General features: G+C 50.7%; 1 protein-coding gene across 12 annotated transcripts in view; it reads right to left on the bottom strand.

The window, feature by feature from the left end:
* AGAP1 (ArfGAP with GTPase domain, ankyrin repeat and PH domain 1) overlaps nt 1–20,830 on the bottom strand; it is a 520,168-nt gene that overhangs the window by 296,189 nt on the left and 203,149 nt on the right. For all 12 annotated transcript variants that reach the window (XM_032480554.1, XM_032480555.1, XM_032480556.1 and 9 more), the window contains 3 exons: nt 16,105–16,190; nt 12,051–12,192; nt 7,754–7,888 (listed from right to left, as the gene is read on the bottom strand). In XM_032480554.1, the coding sequence (XP_032336445.1) occupies nt 7,754–7,888; nt 12,051–12,192; nt 16,105–16,190 (363 nt within the window). The remainder of the gene's footprint in view (nt 1–7,753; nt 7,889–12,050; nt 12,193–16,104; nt 16,191–20,830) is intronic.

Raw genomic sequence — 20,830 nt, 5'->3', positions numbered from 1 at the left:
CCCCGTACAGAAACTGGTTTACAAGAATGGTGAAGTTTCACACCTGCTTCCAGACTGTTAAGGCCAGGAGCCGCAGTCCGTGGGAGCAGGAACCACACTGAAGACTGAGATATGCCCCCCTACCCAAAAACTTGTCATTTTGGGTAAATGAATTTAAGCAAATCAATGGATATTCTAAGGCGATAATCCCTGTTTAAAAGTTGGGCCTCTGGGTCTGCTAAATGTGGATGGAAGATAAATTCTTAAAAATGGCAACATCTAGATAAAAAGACGCCAGACAAGAAACAAGCTGATTCACTCTGGTGACAAGTTAATCATCCTGTTTTAGGACACTGGGACTACTCAAGGCTCATCGCCTTTTAGCCCTGAGTTAGTCTGGTGCAGCCTGGTCGTCCATGCGTGTTGACTGTGTTTGGAGAAGCTGGTCACAGATCACGTGCCAGCGGCTGGGCTCATCTGTCACATGTGTGTTTAAAACATCCCACCCTTAAGAATTTTTGATGTTGATTATTTTTCCTAAAAATAGTAACTCAAAAATTTTTTTTGTTTTTCTTCTTTTAGCCTCTGAAAAAATATGGCTTACTACACCAAATGCTGACATTTTTGTTTTGGTATCATTTCAATGTGATTTAACCTTGTTAAAATTAATTAATTAATTAATTAATTAATTAATTAATTAATTAATTAATTAATTAACTAACCCTTAACCAAAGAAAGCTGCTTTGATTAAGAAATTAACTGAATTTGAAAATGCACATATAAGGGCTACTGACCATGTCATGTTTTATAACAATCGTCACTGTCAGTCATTTACTTTCCCATTCAGACATAAACAAGGGCTACAGCACAAACAGAAAGACCCACCCAGACCTCCACATCCTTCCTCGTTATTCGTATATACACATCCTCCACCCACAGGCTCGATCAGAAGTCGACTTAGTGTTAACACTGGATAGGGATCTTTTCAATTTGGTGCGAGATTATCAACCATGGGTGGATGTGGCCCTTCTGGAGACAACTTGCAGATTCTGATTTCCATGGGACCAGACCACGTTCAAAGCTACCAGGCAGTGACAGCCAATGACACCTGCGGTTAATGACAGCCGGGCAGCCGCCACACCAGGGTCGAGACCGCCTACTGAGGCTCGACCAGTTCCCTCTAGAGGAACGTGATGACTTTTCTTTGTCTTTTTTCTCCCGTTTTAGCATCACTCAGGCCTTAGGTAGGGAATTTTCTCATGTCATCCCTGTTCTCAGAAAGCTTTAAAATATTAAACGTCTTTATTTTTTACTTTATTTTTTCATGCTTTTTCCTTACAGTTTATTGAGATAAAACTGACATACGGAATTGTATATTTGGGGGGATAATTAGGTTTTATTAATTTTTTTAATGGAGGTCCTGGGGATTGAGCCCAGAACCTCATGCATGCTAGGCAAACACTCCACCTCTGAGCTAGACCCTCCCCCCAAATGTCTGTTTTTAAGTGTAATTTACACAGCTGGACCTTTTGTGCCCGACTGTAACACACCCCAACCACCCCTCTGTCCCAGGAAGCCCCGCTGGGAAAACTTCCCAATGCAGAGAGGGAGTGAGCGTGTGCCAGGTGCAGAGGGCGTGTGTGCGCGGTGGCAGGGACGGGCACAGATGCAGTGAAAACTCAGGCGGGGAAGGACACGCTGGCCTGACCCCCGCTGTACCATGCAAGCTTAGGAAGCGAAGGCCTCAGAGGATGTGGTTCCCGGCTGCAAGTCAGGCCTAAGCAGACTATCTTACACCATGAGCCCTTAAACTGCAAGACAAATGTTAGTCATTATTACAGATGATTAAAAAAAATATATATGAACACTTAGTGACTCATTAGTTCACCTTTTCAACACATATTAAACGCCCCATGCGCGTCCACAGGTGGCTTGTTTTTGAACATGGAAAATCTTATTTTTGAAAGCTCCTTTGGAGGAAAAACTTTATATATATAAACAAGTTGGCCCCAATCTGACCTCCGACATAAAGAAGAAAGGGGGAGACAGCAGCGACAGCACAAATAATGCAGCGGCCCCCCGCCAGGCGAGAACGGAGCTGGCTCCAGGGAGAACGGGACAGGCCCACACGTCCTTCAATGGCACGACAGAAGACTGTGGTGTCAGCAAAACGAAACGGCCTGAGACGAGGCCGCACTCGGGGGGCCCCAGCGGGCTGCGCGGGCGCAGTGACGCCCGAACGCGTGCCGTTAGGTGGCACCACCTGGGCCCATCAGGCCAGCTACTCGTGCTCCGGACACTCGTGTAATGAGAGCCAAGCGGCTGCAGACGGCTCCTGTGAAATGGGTTTCAGCCTTTGGAGGCAAAGGATGGAAAGCCAACCGAGGCTCCCTGCTGGGCTGCCCAGCCTCCAACGGGTCACTCAACCTCAGGCCTCAGCACGGGGGAGCAGGGAGCCGGGCCCGGAGGGCCAACCCCGGGCGGGCGTGAAAACCACGTGGAACAGCTTCCACAGAAGCGCCTCCCAGTATGTTAACTGCAGCGCAAGTCTAATAAAGAGCTGGGGGTTGGGGGAGGGCCTAGCTCAGTGGTAGAGCACATGCTTAGCATGCTCGAGGTCCTGGGTTCAATCCCCAGCACCGCCATTAAAAAAATAAATAAACCTAATTACCTCCCCCGCCCCCCCAAATTTTTAAATAAATAAAGAGCGGGGTGATGGTGTTGAAAGGCTGCCGTGGATCTCGCTAGTACAGGGACCACGTTGGATAAATAACCCGCCAGGACGGTGAGGGGAAGCCCTGCAAGTGTCAGGTCGAAGCAGCGCCAGCAGGAGGCAGGCACTGCCCTTCAGACGCTATCCCAGCTTCCCCACCCGCGCGTACCCGAAACCGATTCATTTCCTCTCATGCGAATAAGGCAGATCTAGTCTAGAACAAAAGGTCTCCCGCGTGAGATTACTAAACTATCCCTGACAGACCACAGTGACAAAAAACGGCAGTCGGGGGGGGGGGTTAAGCAGATGGATGGTAACCGACAGTTTATCTACTTCTTGGTTTGTATGGATATGGACTTGGTCTAACAATCATGTCAGAGCAAAATTTTGCACATAGGTTTTCCAACCATGCTATGAATAGAAGCTTGAGAAATTTTACCTTTAGAGTGGAGTATGCCTTAACACGTATAACAGGCTGTCTTGAATGAGGATCTTACAAAGGACTGCAATTTGAGAACGTATGTGCAAGAATACTAAATTCTGCATCCAACTGACGTTGGGAGGCATTAGAGAACAGCCCACTTACAAAACAATACTGCTTACAATCCACATAAACCTACATCACCTCATTCTAGAAGAGAGAGGGGGCAGGAGAGAGGGAGAGAAAAGGGGCATAAAGTAGCTCAGAGAAGGGAAACTGAAGCAGCTTTTCTGTACCATCACCCAGCTCTACTCCCCATTCTGAATAAAGGCGAACCACTTGTCTTTAGGTATCAAAGATCTTTGAAATATCACATACAAGTCCGACACCACCATTAATTATAAAATAAACCCCCAAACTCAGGGAGTCTATCAGCTCTCTTCTGTAAGATGACAGACAGACAAACACCTGACTCCCCCCACCCTCGGGCTGAAGAGGCCAGCTACCCGGGACACAAGTCACTCTGCTCCCCCTCGTCCATGACACACCGTCTCTGGCGGCAAAACGAGTGACACACGCAGACACCGGATGTGAGGTGACAAACCGAAAAGTGTTCAAAGAGCAACTGAAGTCCACAGTTTCCAAAACCCAACCACAGGAAGGTAAAACCGCGGCGGCTCCATCACGAAGACGCCGGGACAGAGCGCACTTCCCTCCCTGCAAGGTGGCGCACGTCACCCCCCAAGGGGCACTTCCACCACACAGACGGCCTCTTACTCCCTTTAAGCCCGGTGTGGTCTCCTGAGGGTAGCATTTACTTCTGCTGTTAAGCTCTAAGTGTTTTAGGTTATCACCGGACATCTAGGTGGAAAAGCCCCACCCCCACCACCCTCCTCCACCTGCTGGAGGCTGGACTGAACCGCCCCGGAGGACAGGCTCACCGCAGGGGCTTCTGCCACTCAGACCCGGTTCCTTTGTAGAGAGAGGAAGACACTTTAAAAAAAAAAATTTCTTCACATATCCAGGCCCTACTCTGAACCGATGGCCAGGACTTTCAAAAATAATCTAATGCCAAACACAGAAACCACCATCATAACACTGAAAAGACAGCCTGCAGTCACCATCCAGGACCAGGCTGGAGGCAAACAGAGCTGAAGAGACTGAGGGACACAGGGAGGGGCCGGGTAGGCCGGGCGGCCTGACTGCATGTGTCTGGCCCGCGGGGGCCTCTGCATCCTGTGCAGAGCTCTTCTGGGAACCCAGACCCACAGATGGGTAACCAGGCCCCACGTCAGATTCAGCCACCCAGATTCCGTCTGAACTGGACGTGTACTAAATCTCAAAAGGTGAATCGTATTTACGGGAAGCCTCTGTGGGGGTCAGATGGTTCTGCTCCACAAATCACACAAACTGTGACGCGGAGAGTGATCCCAGGCCACCGCGACGGGGCGCACCCTAGTCCATCACCCGCCTTCTCTCCATCCTCCAGACATGAAGCCGCTTGTATTTCTGGGTGACTGTTACAAGTTTATCCCCCCACCTGGACTTTCACTTCTTCACCAAGGCTGGGGCCCCTGCCTCTGCTTCCAGTTATATCTCTACCTCTAACCAGAGGCACAGCAGGTGGAAAGCTGGTGCTCAAACAAGGGAGGAAGGAAGGAAGGAAGGAAGGAAGGAAGGAAGGAAGGAAGGAAGGAAGGAAGAGGCAGGGAGGCAGGCAAAGGCAGAAAGGAGAACCTCCCTCCTGAATGACTTTCCAGGAGCCATTCGACAACTACACCAATAAGAGAAAGTAAACAGACATCCCATTTCTCCGTTAACTTCACACTGTCTTCTGGTTTAGGACACTAGGAAAGCACAAGTTCAAGAAGCAAGGACTGAAGCCCCTGGTATCTTACAAAGTCAAGCCGGGCAGGCAGCTGACCAGGAGTTTTCCCTGCAGGGGCAGGTGAGGGCGGAGCTGGGGCAACACGGTGGGCCTGGTGGATGCTTTTATAGGCAAGCTAAAGGTTACACTGCAGTGACCTGCTTTTTCTTTATTTTTTCCTTCTACAACGCAAAGATATAAAAAGTACACAAATAAAAGCAAGCCCTAGGGCACAAAGGAAGCCAGAAGGTCAAAAAAGAAATCCAGGTACGCCGAGTCCGTGAGTGGGCAGAGAGCCTGCACTCTGAAGATGTGCCCCCACGTCCCCCTGATGGACAGGTGGACAGGACCCAGATGCTTTGTTTTAGTGACAAAGTGGTCAAGGGTCTAGGCTCCCAGGACTGGGGTTCAATCCAGGTGAGTGACTTTGATCCAGTTACATGAATTTTCCGAGCCTTGATCTGTTTTGCTGTAAACCTTCCAGGTTTCTTCTCTTCCCTTGCGGATTAAAGTGGATGGTTATTGCTGAGGATTTCTGAGTACTCAGCAACTCCCACCTCGGCTGACTACTCTCACCACTAACAACTGAAGAGCTTATGATCAACAAATAAAAGTATATATACCATCTAATTACCATATAAAACATGCAGACCCGTCCCAATTTTATTTTAAAAACTTATCTGCGTGTAAATAAAAATACTTTAAGAACAAAAATCACAAGAGAAGCTGTAGCGTCGTGGACGTCACTCCCTCTCCAGACTCTGCAAAGTCCAAACACTGAACGGGGTGGATTATTTCTAAAACAGTAATAAAGCGCACCGGAAATCTCCTAAGACTGTGAGAACTCGCAGTGTGAGTTTAAGGTGCCTGGCGGTGGAATCACTGAGCTATCACAGCAGGGAAACACTTCGGTGTTTTAACCCATGACCTTTGGGAAGGTCCTTCCTCTGGCCGCCCTTACCAGCATCCAGCCTGAGGACGACAGCACGGTGCCCCCAGCACATGGGCACCAGGCCACCGCCTGGACAGTCTGGACGCCGGGCAGGGAAGCACCATAGTTTGTCCTCCCCGAGTATGAGTTACTATATGATATGTAAGGTGAGTTCACTTATTTGTGGGAAGTTCATGTTGGCAAACCTCGATCAATTGCCAGGAAAGCAATCACCATGGAGAAGCTCACGCCTGCGGCTCATTCCCATCCCCCATGGCAGGGTCGGCAGGCTGTCTGTGCGAGGCCCCAGAGCGACCGTCTCGGGCGTGGGGGGCCACCAGGTCTCGTTGGCTACTGGCTGGACATGGCCCATGGGCCCCAGGCCGGGGACCTTTCATCTGTAACACTTCACTTGACCCCTCACAGGGGTTTCAGCTGTTCAGTGGCAAACGGCCACCTTGCCCCGTTAGAGCACACCTCCCAGGAGGGCCCCCGGGCTCACTAACATTCAAGGACCTGCGCTGGTTCTCAGTGTGCTCTGCCCCCAGCCTAAGTGGGTGCCGCCCCGAGGAGGTCCCGTCGCCGTGAGGGGAAGGAGGGCTGGGGCGCAGAACCCCACAGACATCGGGCTGGTTGCAGGGCATCCCGAGATGCTCTGGAACTGGCCGGGGGAGGGGCGGGAAGGAGCGTGAGGTCTGAGAGACGACGTGGGGCAGGTATGCTGAGAACGGTCCGTGGGGAGGGCAGAGGGAAAGAGACGGCCGGCTTAGAAGAGGAGCTTAGTTAAGGGAAATGGAAGAAAACGCAAAGATGGACACCACCTTCGCTATTTAGTAAAATGGTGAGTGTGAATGCTTGTCATTTCATCTGAAAACTGACTTGAATGTTTGAAAGAAAAGCATGCATTTCCCGATCTGGGGGAAGTGCCAGGAGCGGTCCCACCCTCACTGGTCTTACTCACAGTAACCAGTCTCCCCAGGGCTGGTGCAAAGCTGGGCCAGCCTCTGGTGAGCCCAAGCCAGCTGCCCTGCTCAGCCCCAACAACCCCCGGCAGCAGAGCCAGGGGTGCAAAGCTAGGTCTACAGGAGATTAAACCAGAAGAGGAGGGGGCCTCGGATTCCCTTCCCACGACTCCCATCAGAAACGGGACGCTTTGCTGAAAGTATCCGTCTCCCTGGTCTTTGATGACAACCTACCCTAGACCCTCCCGACCCCACCAGACCAGAGCCCATCCTGACGGTCCCCCTCCCTCTTTCTCACCACCCCTCCTCTCTCCACCTGCCCCCTCCTCCTCTCCCTGGCATCACAATTTTGTATGTGAACATTTATCCCCTTGGGGAACCGTCTGCTCCTCCAGGAGAATTTCCCGCCTGCGGTGTGGTGTCCTGGAGGTGAGGAGTCAACACTGAGGCAACAACAGAGAAACAGTCCCCAAGCCCTGGGGCTCGCTCCCAGCCCCCAGTCCCCACACGTAGTTACATTTGGCCAAACCTGACTCTCTCTCCTTTCTGTTCACTCTCCTCAAAGCTTAATAACTACTTAAGCCCTTCTTTTTTTTAATGCGGCTGCATTAAGAGTGCACGTCTACAGTGAGTGGAGATGCCGCATGTGCACCTGACGCATTGTGGGCATAAATTAACAGTCTGCGGAACCCTGCAGGCCAGAAAGGTCACAGGACGGGACACACGGGGCTGCTGTGGGGTGGGTGTTCAGTGGGCCTTCTGAACACAGCTCAGAGCCGGGCGCCCCTCCCGTGGGCAGTGGGCAGGTTCCCGTCATCCGTGTGGACCCGTGAGCCGCTGCGTGGTTAAAGGATGCTGCGTTCACAGCGGGAGTATTTACCGTCCTGAAAGACCCTCTCCACGTTCAGCCCGTACGTGGCACACGTCTCGTAGTACGTGCACCTCTTCAGATCGCTGGAGAGCTTCCGCGCCCTGGCATCGTCGATGACCCGCGGGTTCGTGGAACTTATGGCATCTGCAATAGATGGACAAGAAGCGGCAACACGGTGACCACGCGCAGCTCCAAGGACTTCCCACCAGGTCAGCGCCCCAGGGAGCTCAAATCCCGCACCTCGCTCGGCAGGGATGTCACTCTTTTAAGAACCTGGAGTTTTAAAAACATAATTCACTTCCCAAAATAATCATCCCAGACACCAGAACAGTCAGCTGTTTCAGAGGCCCCTGCTTCTGAAAGTAAAACAAAGGAACGTCCGGAAAGACCAAAAGAAAACAGCGTAAGAGTTAAATGGGGCTCCAGAGGGGAGTACTTTAAAAGGGAAGAGGCCCGCTCACTACGTGCAGTGACCTTCTCTGCACAAGGCGCCGGGGAATCGCACCCTGTCCCCCGGCACCACCCCTTCTGGTGCGCCTTCCACCCACCGGAGCCCATCGACTGCCTGGTCCTGTTCTAGGGGCAGGGGTGCCTGGGAACAAAACGGACAAAGATCTGCACTCTCATGAGGGGCCATTAGGCCAGCTGGGGAGGGAGGCAGAAAATAAACAAGACAGAAACGAGGAAGGAAGGAGGCTGGGAGCCGGGTCAGGCAGGGAGGGGTCAGCAGGCGTGCACTCCGTCAGGGACGCCCCACCTGCAGGAGGTGCGAGGCCGGCCACTCACGGGTGGGGCAGAGCGCCTGGTGTTTAAGGGAGCCTGACAGGGAAGGGCAGGAGTGGGAGGTGACGTGGGCAGGGGAGGGCCGCAGACTCCTGTGTGGGCCATGTTCAGTCCTAACAGAACCACTCGGGGCACAGATGCTTGAGCCGGAGAGCAGGGGACACTTCCCAACTCTCACAGGAGCTGGGTACAGAGGGGGCATCTGAGCGGCAAAGCAGACATTGGGCACCAGTCACTAGTCACCTCAGGAAAAGAAATGCAGACTTTTTTTTCCAGCTCAGCCTCTGCGGGCCCCTGACCCCCGCCCCTCCCCGCTCACTTGGGTACCACTGCTCACTGGGAGGCAGCTGCGTGCCAGTGCATGGGACCAGAGGAGGGGCCGAGAGGTTTGCAGCCCCTGTGCTACTGAGGGATGACACACACTTTTCAGGGACCGTTCCTGACTCAGAATTGTTTCCCAGGGTGCGAAGGCTCCAAAGAGACAGGAAACACTCGTCGGCTCTTTAAACAAAAACCCACCCACGGGGAACAGCAGCATACGTCTGGCAAGATAGTGACAACCTTTTACGTGTCTGCTGTTGCACAGGAAGTGTGTTAGGCACTCAGCTTTTTGAAGCATTAAGCAAAAGTGACATCTTGGGGGAATAACTTATTGATTTTTTCCCCCTCTTTCTCTTTTCCCTATTTTCAGCCCCTTGGAATAGGTTTGACTGATAGCTGTCATTTATTCACAGGGAAGCCAACTCTGATTCAGGATCCTTTCCCTGACAGTGACCAGGGCCACCTCAACAGATACCCCAGCACATCCCCTGGAAGGCCCTGTTAGAGGGACTTCTTCAAACAACACCTTGTCCTGTCTTCTTGTCTTGGTAAATCTGACTTGGATTTCACAACACTTAAGGAAAAGAAGTATTTTTTTCTTTTTTTAAAAAAAATTTTATTTATTAAAAAAAATTTTTAAATGGAAGTACTGGGGGACTGAACCCAGGACCTCGTGCTTGCTGAGCACACGCTCTACCACTGAGTCATACCCTCCCCCCGAAGAAGTTTTTTTTTTTAAGTGTAAATATCTTTTAAGAAAATAGTAGAAATGTTAGAAACCTGTAATTTCCCAATGCTTTGGTGTAAACTGGAAAGAAAGGCCACAGAGCATGAATCCAGCTCAAAATTTATCCTGACCTGACTGACCCCCAGCACCTCCCCCACTTCCTTGGTGGGACGCCTGCTCCATGTCTATCCCAACTCAGCTTCCTAGACACACCCTCACTTCTCACAAACGGCCCCTACACGTCAGCGCTGTTCTAGTCTCATTTTTCATCCTACTTTCGATCTTGCATCTTTTTAAGGCTCGTGCTTCTCCCTCAGATCAATCTGATCTGCAAGTCTTTACAAAAGAACCTGTCTGAGGAACATCACAGCATCACCTGGTCCCCTTACGAACACTCCCATGGCTCCCGGCCTGGACCTGGGGAGAACTGGCCCTCCTGCCTCTGGGAGGGGCCCCACCCCCATCCTTGAGGAATGAACGTGATTCTTCTTCATCTTCTCCATCCCATAACCTCCGACCTCGAGGTCACCGACCCCAACCATCCGGGAGGGAAATCTGAGGTCCTTTTGCTGCTGTTCCGGTGTCCCACACAGCCCAGGCAGAAGCAGAACAGACAGGCTTCACAGAAAGCAGTTAACAGTACCGCAGGGTAGAACCTTCCAGAAGCCCACACCTACTCCACCTTCTTGCCATGGGGGCTAGTTCTAGGGTGCTCTGGGGATTAGAGGTCTGGTTAATGACCGTGAGGACCTCTCGGGTGAGGACTGTCCCTAACGGAGAACATTCCTGTCCTGTTCCTTTAGGGTGTGGTTTGCTTAAGTATGAATGGGTCTCACCAGTGAGTGTGAGAAATAGTAATGCCGGGTCTGTCTGAGCCTCCGACAGCCACTCCCTACCACCAAAATCGGCGTGTAAGAAAGATAACAAACTGATCAAAGCAGCTTCCCGGCCTGGACTGAAAACTTACCTGGTCTTTATCACAGTGAGTCTGCAGCAAAAAGCCACTCTGAGTCCTGAACACAAACCCCCTGAAGCCAGGCAGCTGGGAAGGAGCTGCCCAAGCAGACTCTGCTTTTGCTCAGAAATGGCCCCGGCAGGCCGGCAGGGAGAGGCACTTACCGGAAATAACTGCCTCTGTTTAAAGCAGTTTTAAGCAAGATCTTCTTTAGACGAGCTGCCCACTATAAATGGTTATTTATTAAGAATTTTTGGGAGGCCAACTCAAATACGCCAATTCTGCACATTGAAACAGGACCAAGGACTTTTGGCTGGTGCACCCTTGTTTCCTGGTGACCACTAGAGGGCGCCTTGGGCATAAAAAAATCATACCCGCTGTTAGTCTAAATCCAACTCTTGCTCTTGGCTCCTTTTCTGAGACCACGGGCCATGACATATATGCTTAAAAAAAAAAAAAGGCGGGGGTCGGGGGAGGTGGGATGAAGCAACATCCATGAAAATCCATTTTACATCGAGCACACTGAGAAGATGTCTTTAGTTTATTCCACACTTTTTTCTCCCAACACACATAGCCGCTCCACGCGTCCAGCTTACCTGCGCAGACAACTGCCATGACAGCAAATTACCCAGCCTGAGCTCTTGGTTAGTACATCAGACCCGGTGCCATGCATACAGCTAACCATTCCCACCTGTTAGACACAGCTAACATCGTCTTTGAAAAAGCCTTACACCGGGGCATGCAAGGGCAGACCCGACGCACTGATTCTAAAGGTATCAGCAAAAACAGGACCTGAACCAAAACGGGAAGGGATAATCCAGGGTTTCTTGTCATGATTACTTTTCAAGTCACCCACACCTCCGACAAAGCGGTTTTACAGTTAACCTTCATCTGAGTTTTAAAAACATTCTGCGTGACCCTTTGATTTAAGTCAACAGCAGATACCAGTATATCAGTGGGTCTATGGTCAAGACCGAGGGCACTGTGAGTGATGTCACTTTACTAAGAGACCAAATTTGTGACCTAGAAAAAAAAACACAAGATGTACTACCCCTGCGGTAAGATTCTGTGCTGAGGGATCGGCTAGATCAAAGCCGAGATACAAATCCTAAGACATTAAGAAACAGAGCCGAATAAAACAAAACTGTGCAGTGTATTGGAAATCAGCATTATTTCAAAGGTGCAAAAGTTAAAGTAAATAACTTTATAGGCTGCTTATGCATTGTTTTATAACAGGGAGAATTAAGATAGCCTAATACAGAAAAGATTTCATTTTTTCCTGAAGCACTTGGCGGGGGCAGGGTGGGGGTGGTTTGTTTTGAAGTCCCAAAGTGATTTCACATCAGGAAATGTAATAATTTCAGTTTAATGGATTCTCCCTGTAAAAAGCGAGCCTTCAGCAGGAAAGGATTTCTTCTCTGAACCGTTTCCAAACTCCTCCACTCCGACAACACCGAGAATTCCCTTCCTGTTCAACTGCTAAAGCCCTGTCAGCACGGCCTGCCGCGGAGACCACTCACCCTGGGTCCCCACCAGCACTAGAGGCACCTCGCTCGTGTTCCGGTAGTTGGCCATCCGGCTGTAGTAGTGGTACACGGTCTGGAAACTTATTTCATCCTCCAGGCTGAAGACGAATATAACGGCGTCCACCCACATGGCAAACTGCGGAGAAAAGAAGGGCAGGTGAGCAGAAGGACCTGAGTGAGAAGCACCGGGTCAGCCCCGCGAGCATTGGACGGAGGCCGGCCGCCACCCCCCCCCCCCCCCCCGCCACCCACGCCCGCTGCACGAATCCGCTGTAACGCGTTGCTAGGGCGCCACTAACACCCTTCTCAGCCCAAGAAGAGCACACCTGGAAAGGGCCCCTCCATCCCCTTCCCACCCAGGCCACGCTGTCTCCAGAGTAAAACCAGACGTTCCTCCCAGGGGAATGTCCACCCGCTGCGCCCCCTCCGTCAACAGAAGGCAAACTCCGCTCACACCAGAGCCGACCCAGAGACAGGCTCGGAGGGTGACCCTGCGGCTTTCCTGCTTCACACGAAACTCCCCGAGGCCCCCCAGGAAGCCCTGCTGGACGCTGGAGATGGGGCTCCTCCTCTGGGCGCCCACCGCTCAGAAATCCTCCGCCTCCCGCGCCGACTCCTTGGTCAACAGCAGAGCCTTCCCAGAGCTGCACAAGTGGTGCCGTGAAACAGTCTGGCACCAGGGGCCCTTCTCTTTGGTAAAGGATGTGAATGAAAATGAAAATAAAAAAACCCCAATCCCATGTGCCTTCTCTAAGAGAAGTGGCAACTCCCACATGTGTTCTGATGGTCAGAGTATCAGCTCTGATACAAATTTTATACTAGAAAACAATATATTTTGAACTTTTTTTTAATTTAAAAAAATGTAATTTTTTTTGTAGGTTAAGCTCTGACTTTCACAGATAAATGAAAAGTGTATTCAGTGATGTGAAAATTTTAGTGACCAAATTTAAATAAACCTGAAGTTCAAACGATAAACATGAAATGCAATGAGAGAGAAAACTTAGGGACCAGTGATCCTGGGGCTGACAGGTGCCTCCCAAGCATCTCCTTCCCGCTCCTCTGTCCTGGGCTGTGTTTTCCTTTCTTCTCCAAGAAGCAGGGGAAGGTCGGCTTCCTCAAGTCTAGGAGCACCTTACAAACGCTTGTGGTCCCGGGACCAGACCTCATCTCCCAAGACAGAGGCGGACACCGTCTGACCCTCCACGTGGAGGAAACACTAACCAGGTCCCATCCTTTCAAGGGTGTGTCCTGACTGCTCACAGTGCCTGGTGGCCGTGGGCACCCCGTAAGTACCCCCACCCACCCCAGTGGCAAACTGAAAACCAGATAACTGGCAGCGTTTTCCACTACCCTAATACGACACAAGGAGCCACAAAGTCCTGCGACATCCTTCTCAAAGCCAGTCAGTTATCTCTGGGGACGTGAAATGATCTATAACAATGGAAAGGAAGGTCGTGCTTACAGGTGCCCAGGAATGGTGACTTGAAAATTGTTTTTTTTTTTCCCTGAAACGTTCCAGTATGCTCTGCCTGGTTTTGAAAGGCTCCATCTTGAAATCTCCCAGTGTAGACATCTTTCCTTGAAGCAGGGTAAGCTTCCAGGCTACAGGACGCTTTTGAAGGAAGTATGTGCTAGAACAGCGGCCCAGTCCTCAGGGAAACTCATGGCCAGGCCAAGACAGAGACCTCCTGGGGGCCCTAACTCTTCCCCGGGGGTGGTGGACTGACCACCTCAGCCTGTGCCCAGTCGTCATGAGATCTCAGGGAGTCAGCGTCCTTGAAGGCCATTGTCCCCTGGGGTCACCTCCAGGATTAAATGGGCCGACCCACATGGGGGTCCTGGGGGTGGGTGTCCACCCAGTGTCACTGACTCACAGTATATATGTTTTTCAGGCATAAGAAGCTCACAGGAGGAGTCCCACTGCTGGTCGCAGGCCTTAATCTTTTTCTTTTTTTTTCCTTAAAAGCAAGTCTTTAATTAATCACAGGGATGAAAAGGAAGGAAAATATTACTGTATCAAGTGACATCACACATCCTAAGCATCTGAAGCTACTTAGTAAAAGATACATTTCAGCGACGTTGGAGCAAAGATGTTTCTCAGAGGGAAACGCACTGGAGAAGAAAGTCTGGGATTTCGTCTGTCACCTTCTGGGGAAACACTGGGCCTGGGCTTTGTCATAAGGGCACCCCCCAAAAATACTTTCATTGAAAAGGTCACCCTAATAGCGACTACAGCTGATGAAACCTTCAGGGCGGGGCAGTGCTGTGGGCCCCTAACTCCTCAGGCTGGAGCTCCCCCTCTGGTGGACCAGGGGCTCCTTCAGAGACCGGTCTCATCACAGTTCAACTCTGGCCCAGGGCAGCCTTCTCACCACTCACGGCTGGACTCGGGACGCCCCATGTCTCTGCCCATCCCTGCCCATCAGTGTCCATACCCGGACAGCATCCCCAGACAACGGCACTCCTGAGGCCACTAAACCGGCCCCGACGTGTGTGTCTGTAGGTCTCTCAACTGTCTTCTGAGGTTCTTTATGTCAGAGCCAAGGCGGGCTCCTGAGGTCTGAAATGGCCCCTGGCACTCCAAACCTTTACGAGCTAGAAAACCAGAAAATCACCCCCGCTGACGCCCACATTTTACCCACTTCATTCTCCTACTGACCAGCTGTCTCTAAGGGACCCTGCAGTAAAGAACCTTGTGAGAGCAAGACCAACACCCCCATACCACGGAGGACTGAGGAAGATTTATTCAGCATTTAGCACCATCACAAGCCTTCCAGCACAGCATCAGACATCACACCCCTTAGTTGTAAAGGAACAGACACGCACCAGACATGAGCTCACACAGCTTTGTAACCTACTTTTTTTTTCACGTTTAACTTGCCTTCAGTGTTCTCTTAGTATCATCAATTATGCTGTTTCAGTAATGCTAAAAAAATCTTCTCCACGCTTTAACATCTTTGCCATCAGAATGTACCTGACAGACTGCTTTTTTTCATGGTTTCACAGCATTTTTCTTCTCGATATTGGTATAGCTCATAATCAGGGGCATTTTAGACTCGATGGAACACGGTCAATCCACAACATCGTTCTGTAAAGCTGCGCAGTCTTCCAGTGGGTGGAATTCTAGACCCTCAACAACCCCCGCATGCAGCATCTGTCACTTAAAATACTGGCTAATCCCGCGTCACACTTCCACAAAAAGGCAAGTTCAAGAAAGAAATGCCAGGGACATTTTTAACATTAAATTTGCAGGGATGGTCCTGACTATCACTAGCCCTTGGTTTCTTTAAAGTGTTTAGCTGGTGAATTATCATGTAAGTAAAGTAATAAACCGAAGATTAAGTAAACCAAAAAAAGTGGTTTTCTACATTCACAATGTTTTGTTTTGTTTTTTTTCCCCTCCACTACACCCATTTTCCAAGGAACTTTCAAAGAAATCACACCATGCCGTATCCTGGTTTTCGGTGCAGAATGACTTGGGCCAGGAAGATTCCAAAAATTCCATCCAACTTTCTACATGATCGTTCTGCTCTCGAGAGCAAACACTTAACAGGAAAAGGGACCAAAAAAAAAAAAAAAAAAAGACTATAGAAACTTCCAGATGTCGATTCAACTGAGTCAACAACTCAGTGCAGATTCTGCTCTTCCTTCCTTCTTAAAACCACAAAGTGAGAATCAGCCACACGGTCCCAACTTCCCTCTAGGATTCTGTCTGAAGGAACAACAGAATCAGTCTCTTGGAGATGAGAAAACACTCAGCCGTAGAAAACATTATCGTGGAGCCTCTCCCCCTCACCTTTCCTTTCGTTCGTTCTTTTTTTTTTTTTTTTTTGGTGAGGTGGGGAGGGATTAATTTCCTTTCCTTCCTTCTTTCTTTCATGGAGGTACCAGGGATCGAACCCAGGACCTCGTGCACGCTAAGCACGCGCTCTACCACTGAGCTACACCCTCCCCCTCACCTGCTCTCCTGCGCACCTGACTGTGGAGCCAGAATCCTCAGGAGAAAGGGCAGGTGAAGGCTGGCCACCGGTGTGCTTGCAGTACTTACCTGTGCCTCTGGGGGGCCCCCTTCATCTCTAATCAGCAGCAGATAGCTTTGTCCATCAACAACAATCTCTTTCTTGAATCTGCCACCTGCCACACACACAAAAAATCTTGTTACACAAGAAAGACGGAGCGTGAGGAGGGCAAACAGACGTGGGCTTCGCTTGTGGAAAAATACACCCTAGGCTGTGGCCCTGGAGGCCACCCTGAGGATTTAGGAGTGGGCTTCGGATCTGTCTTAGGCAACCGCTGGGTTTTAAAAGAACTACTGAACTCAGAGTCAAGTATTCATCTTTAAGAACCCGTGTTCATTTCGAGTTAGCCTCCAAGGAACGCCAGGATCACTCCTGGCTGACAAGGGGGGAATTTTAATGCAGGCTTTGCATGTCAATTCAGGAGTTCTCTCTCACGGGGAACACGCTGATACGGAGTTCAGAAACAGAGAACACTGAAACTGTCATTCTCTGGTCGGGTTCACAGAACCGCAACGAATTTTTCGGGTTGAACAGGTGCCTCATCTACACCATATGGATCAATTGGGGGTACTGAGAATCTGTATTCTCCTCAAGAGAAACCCAGTTCTTGGAAGGAAAACATAGAACATCATGGGGACGGTGTTTCCAGATTCACAGTTCACAAGTAAGGGAAGGATGCTCAGCTACCACACACGGGTTAGACAGAAACTACTGGATGGCATCTCCGCACAGTGGAGACAGAGCAGTGCAGCTGGCGGACGGAGAGGCGTTAGAGACCACGTTGGGTTAGCAAGAAACCTCGGGGCCCCGACGCAAAGTCGGGGGAGGGGATGGCCACATGAAGGCGGCAGGGGCTGACCCCAGACCCATCCCAGGTGGGGAGGGGCACATGGCTGCCCCGCACATCTCCCCTGAGCGCCCAGACCAGACTGCCAGGCCTCTCCTGGACAGGGGAAACACTTCCACTTCTGGGCTCCCTGCCTCTCTGGAGACACACCACCTTTGGACATTCTGGGCTCTGAGTTCACCCCAGGTAACCCTCACCGGGCTTCCGAATTCGTGGTTTCAAGAGAGGAAGCCATCAGTACCTGCTCTCACTCCTGCTCCTTGGTACGGAGACCTTCTAGAAATACCATCCAACACCGAATAACTGGACCTTGGAGAACCTCGCTGGTGGGGCTCCCCCACTCGCCCCACTGGCCGTGCATCAGCCCCCTGCCACCTGGAGTCACATTTGGTTCTCAGCCATAGTGGCTCCCCAACCATGAGTCCTTCCCAGAGTCCGGGCTTTGAGCTATGCAGGCGCCTGAGAAGCCGAAACCAGAGTCTCCACTCCCCCCCACCCCTAAGAAGTGTTGAGGCCCGGGGGTGGGTTGGGTCGGCTCGGAACTAACCTGCCTGAGCGCGCACGCATGCGCACACGTGCACACACCCCCTCCACGCCCGCCCTGCTCCCCGCCGGGCACCGGCGTGATAGGCAAGATGCTCTTGCTTACACAGCAAACGAAAAACCGAAGAAAACTTCCCAACGTTAAAACAGACAAGCTCTCATTTGGATCCCCCTCACTGCCGACACCGAAAAGAGGACGGGGTCCTTGGAGCAGGGTCAGCTGGACCCACGTCTGATGGGGGGATGACACAGCGCTCGCACGCGGGATCCAGACCAGCTGAGGCCCAGGCTCCGCACCTGCTGCTTCCAGCTGTAGGAGGATGGTTTAGGGTCCCTGCACCCCGGGCAGGTCCCCTAAACACAACCTGACTCCCAGCATCTAAGGATGCACAAGACCAGCCATTGCCTGATTAACTCAGGTCTGACCTCCATGAGGCTCCACAGCTGCCCCGGGCACGCCGGTCTCACACACGTCCAACTCCTCACTAGTCCGGTGGTCTCTTTGGAGACCAGCACCCCTCCGCTGTCAGGGGCCTCCAGCCACCTCCCCCATCTCTCTGGGGAGCAGGAATCCGGTGGGCATCACCACCCAGCTCTCCCGGAATGACCCTGCTGGTGGCTCTGTTCCTCTCCCACATCTCTGTGCCCTCGCGTGTCTTACAGGGTAAGCACTTGGACAAATTTCATTCATTCATTCATTCATTTTAATGGAGGGACTAGGGATCGAACCCAGGACCTCGTGCATGCTAAGCCCCCTCTCTACCACTGAGCTATACCCTCCCCCCTCATATCTATTCTTTTGTTCACTTTCTTTAATGTTTTCATAGGGCCACATTTGCAAGTTATGTGTCCAGATGGTTGGATCACAATATTAAAGTTAAGGAAGGTTTGCACAGAACTCTCTCTTCTCTTCATATACTCTCTGCTTCATAACCTCAAGCAAAGGCCTGCGGGCCTAATTTTCATCAGCTCTAAAAGCAGGGGTGATTCTCTCCTCCGTCCGTAAGGCCCCTTCCAGCTCTAAAATTGCTTTACATTTCACTCCTAAGTGCAATTAGGGGTTTAGTCTGTAATTAGTTTGCCTTCCCAATATTTTATAATTGCAAATATTAGACACTTGCAATGGACTTGGGTGATTTTTCTGGTGTTATACACACATCCAGAAACAAAAGTTACACACCCAAATGCATCTGCCATGAACCCCAAGGTTTAATAATTAGATAAAACTCAGCCAGGTGTTTAAGCACCCAGACTGTGAGAAAGTAAGGACATGATTGATACAAGTTCCACAGAAAAGAGAAACTCCGGATCCTGATCGCCAGCAGGCTCACCGGGAACGTGACCGCTGGGCTGGGCACTGGAGAGACACAGCCCAGCAGGTAGAAGCCTTCAGAATTCATTTTCCCCAGTTCACCTCAGAGACGCAAAGGGGGAAAGCTTTAGGATGAAGGTGTGGGTAGCACCAAGCTGGTCTCCATTCATCAAGGGCCACCACTCTCGTTATTTCAAATTCAAACCCACCGTCCCCTCCTGGCCACTAGACCTTTTCCTACTGAAACTGTAGGGGACACCACCAAACTCTACATCCAATTTCATTTTTAATATAGATTTTTAAATGCCTCTTTTATAATCCAGTTTCCAATTACAGTATCCACAGGGGACTGGTTCCAGGACCCACAAGGACACCAAAATCCCTTAAATAAAAAGGTGTAGTATTTTCATATAACCCACGCACACCCTCCTGAGTACTTTAAATCCTCTCCAGGTCACTTACACTATCTAATACGGTGTGAATGCCGTGTAAGTAGCTGTAAAGACAACAGAAATGCTACATAAATAGTTGTCAGCAGGAGACAAATTCAAGTTTCGCTTTCAGAAACTCCCTGCATTTTTTTTTTTTCTGAGTATTTTCACTCTGTGGTTGGTTGAATCTGTGGACACAGAACCCTCGGATACAGGCGCCGGGCTGTGCTTGCCCTGTAGCTCTAGTTCACCCACCCGTATCCCTAGTGCTTAACGCGCAGCCGGCCCACAGCCCACAATACAGACTTGGTACTCGAACGATTGGCAACCTCCTTTGGCTGCCAAATACTATTACGTAACATTAAATGACCTCAGGGATAATCTTAATCTTAGGAAAGTGTCCTCAGACCTGACCCCTATATTGGGAGCCACCGACAGGCATCTGGCCCAGACCACCTGTGTACAGGTGAACAGGGGCCCCACGCACAGCTGCCTGTCCCCCGAGTCCCCGGGGGCAGCAGGGCTCTGTGCCTATGATGACGTCTCCACAAGAAGGGAAAGTGGAGGTCCGTCCTGCAGGTGAGTCTATTCCTTCTGAGGACTCAGTGAGGTCACCGGAGGTAAACAGCAAACGGGGAGAGACAGGTGAGCAGAACCTGGGCTCGTCACTGGACAGGAGAATGAGTGCTCTCACCTTGTGGGAGCAAAGACGGGACACGCGTCTTGTCTGAACTCAACCTCAAGGGTAATTTATCAAATCTCTGGGTCACCCAAAGGCTAGTTTTCTGAGTTCCCAGAAAACTGCTGCAGTTAGCTCTGTTTGCCCTGAGCTAGGCTTATGAAGCGAGTCAAGGTCTTAATTTCTTCCAAAATTAGGTAAAAGATGGACCTGAATTCACCTACCAAGAGCAGGGGTGCTGACGCGGGTGTGCTGTGAACAACAGCACAGCAGGAAGGAAAGAACAGTGGTGTTTGTGTTGTTGTTGTTCTAAAATAGCCCGAAAAAAGACTTGAAGGTGTCCCTCATAATCCACTGGCAACCAACTACTCTCATGGTTTCAAGGTTACTCTCCTGAGTCCTCGTCTCATGCTATGGGAATCGGTTTTGAAACTGGGAAGCTGGAGTAAACAACTGGGTTCCCTCAACTACGCAAACTCCAGCTAGATCGGCTGGATCTGCAGTGGAGCCCTGCTCAGTGCAAGGGCTGTCTTCGCCCAGAAAGCTGTGCCCCTCCCACCTCTGTTGGCATTTCTGACTTAAGGTGGGGGGCGGCGGGGTAGAAAACTGAATTTTCCTATTCCCCCCAAAAAAAAGTTTTGTTGGGAGTAAACACTGCAACAGATGTTTGACATTTCTGTTTCTGTCTTTTTGGCTAATTGGACTGAAAGCTATTAACATAGCATTAACAGCCCTCCAAGCGACAGAAAGCGATGGCAGTAACAGCGACTCTTACAATACTTAACAGTTTACAGAAAGCACTTTCCTTCCCCCATCTCCTCCATTATTCCTCACAGCATCTTGTGATGCAAATACCATGATCAACACCCATGCGTACTGGGGCAAAAAAGTTCAGACCCTGCCCGAACCCCCACTCTCAAGCCAGCAGGCAGCAGACGCGCCG

This window comes from Camelus ferus, chromosome 5 (genome assembly GCF_009834535.1).
Source record: "Camelus ferus isolate YT-003-E chromosome 5, BCGSAC_Cfer_1.0, whole genome shotgun sequence".
NCBI classification, from domain to species: Eukaryota; Metazoa; Chordata; class Mammalia; order Artiodactyla; family Camelidae; genus Camelus; species Camelus ferus.
This window is presented reverse-complemented; position numbering and strand designations above follow the sequence as displayed.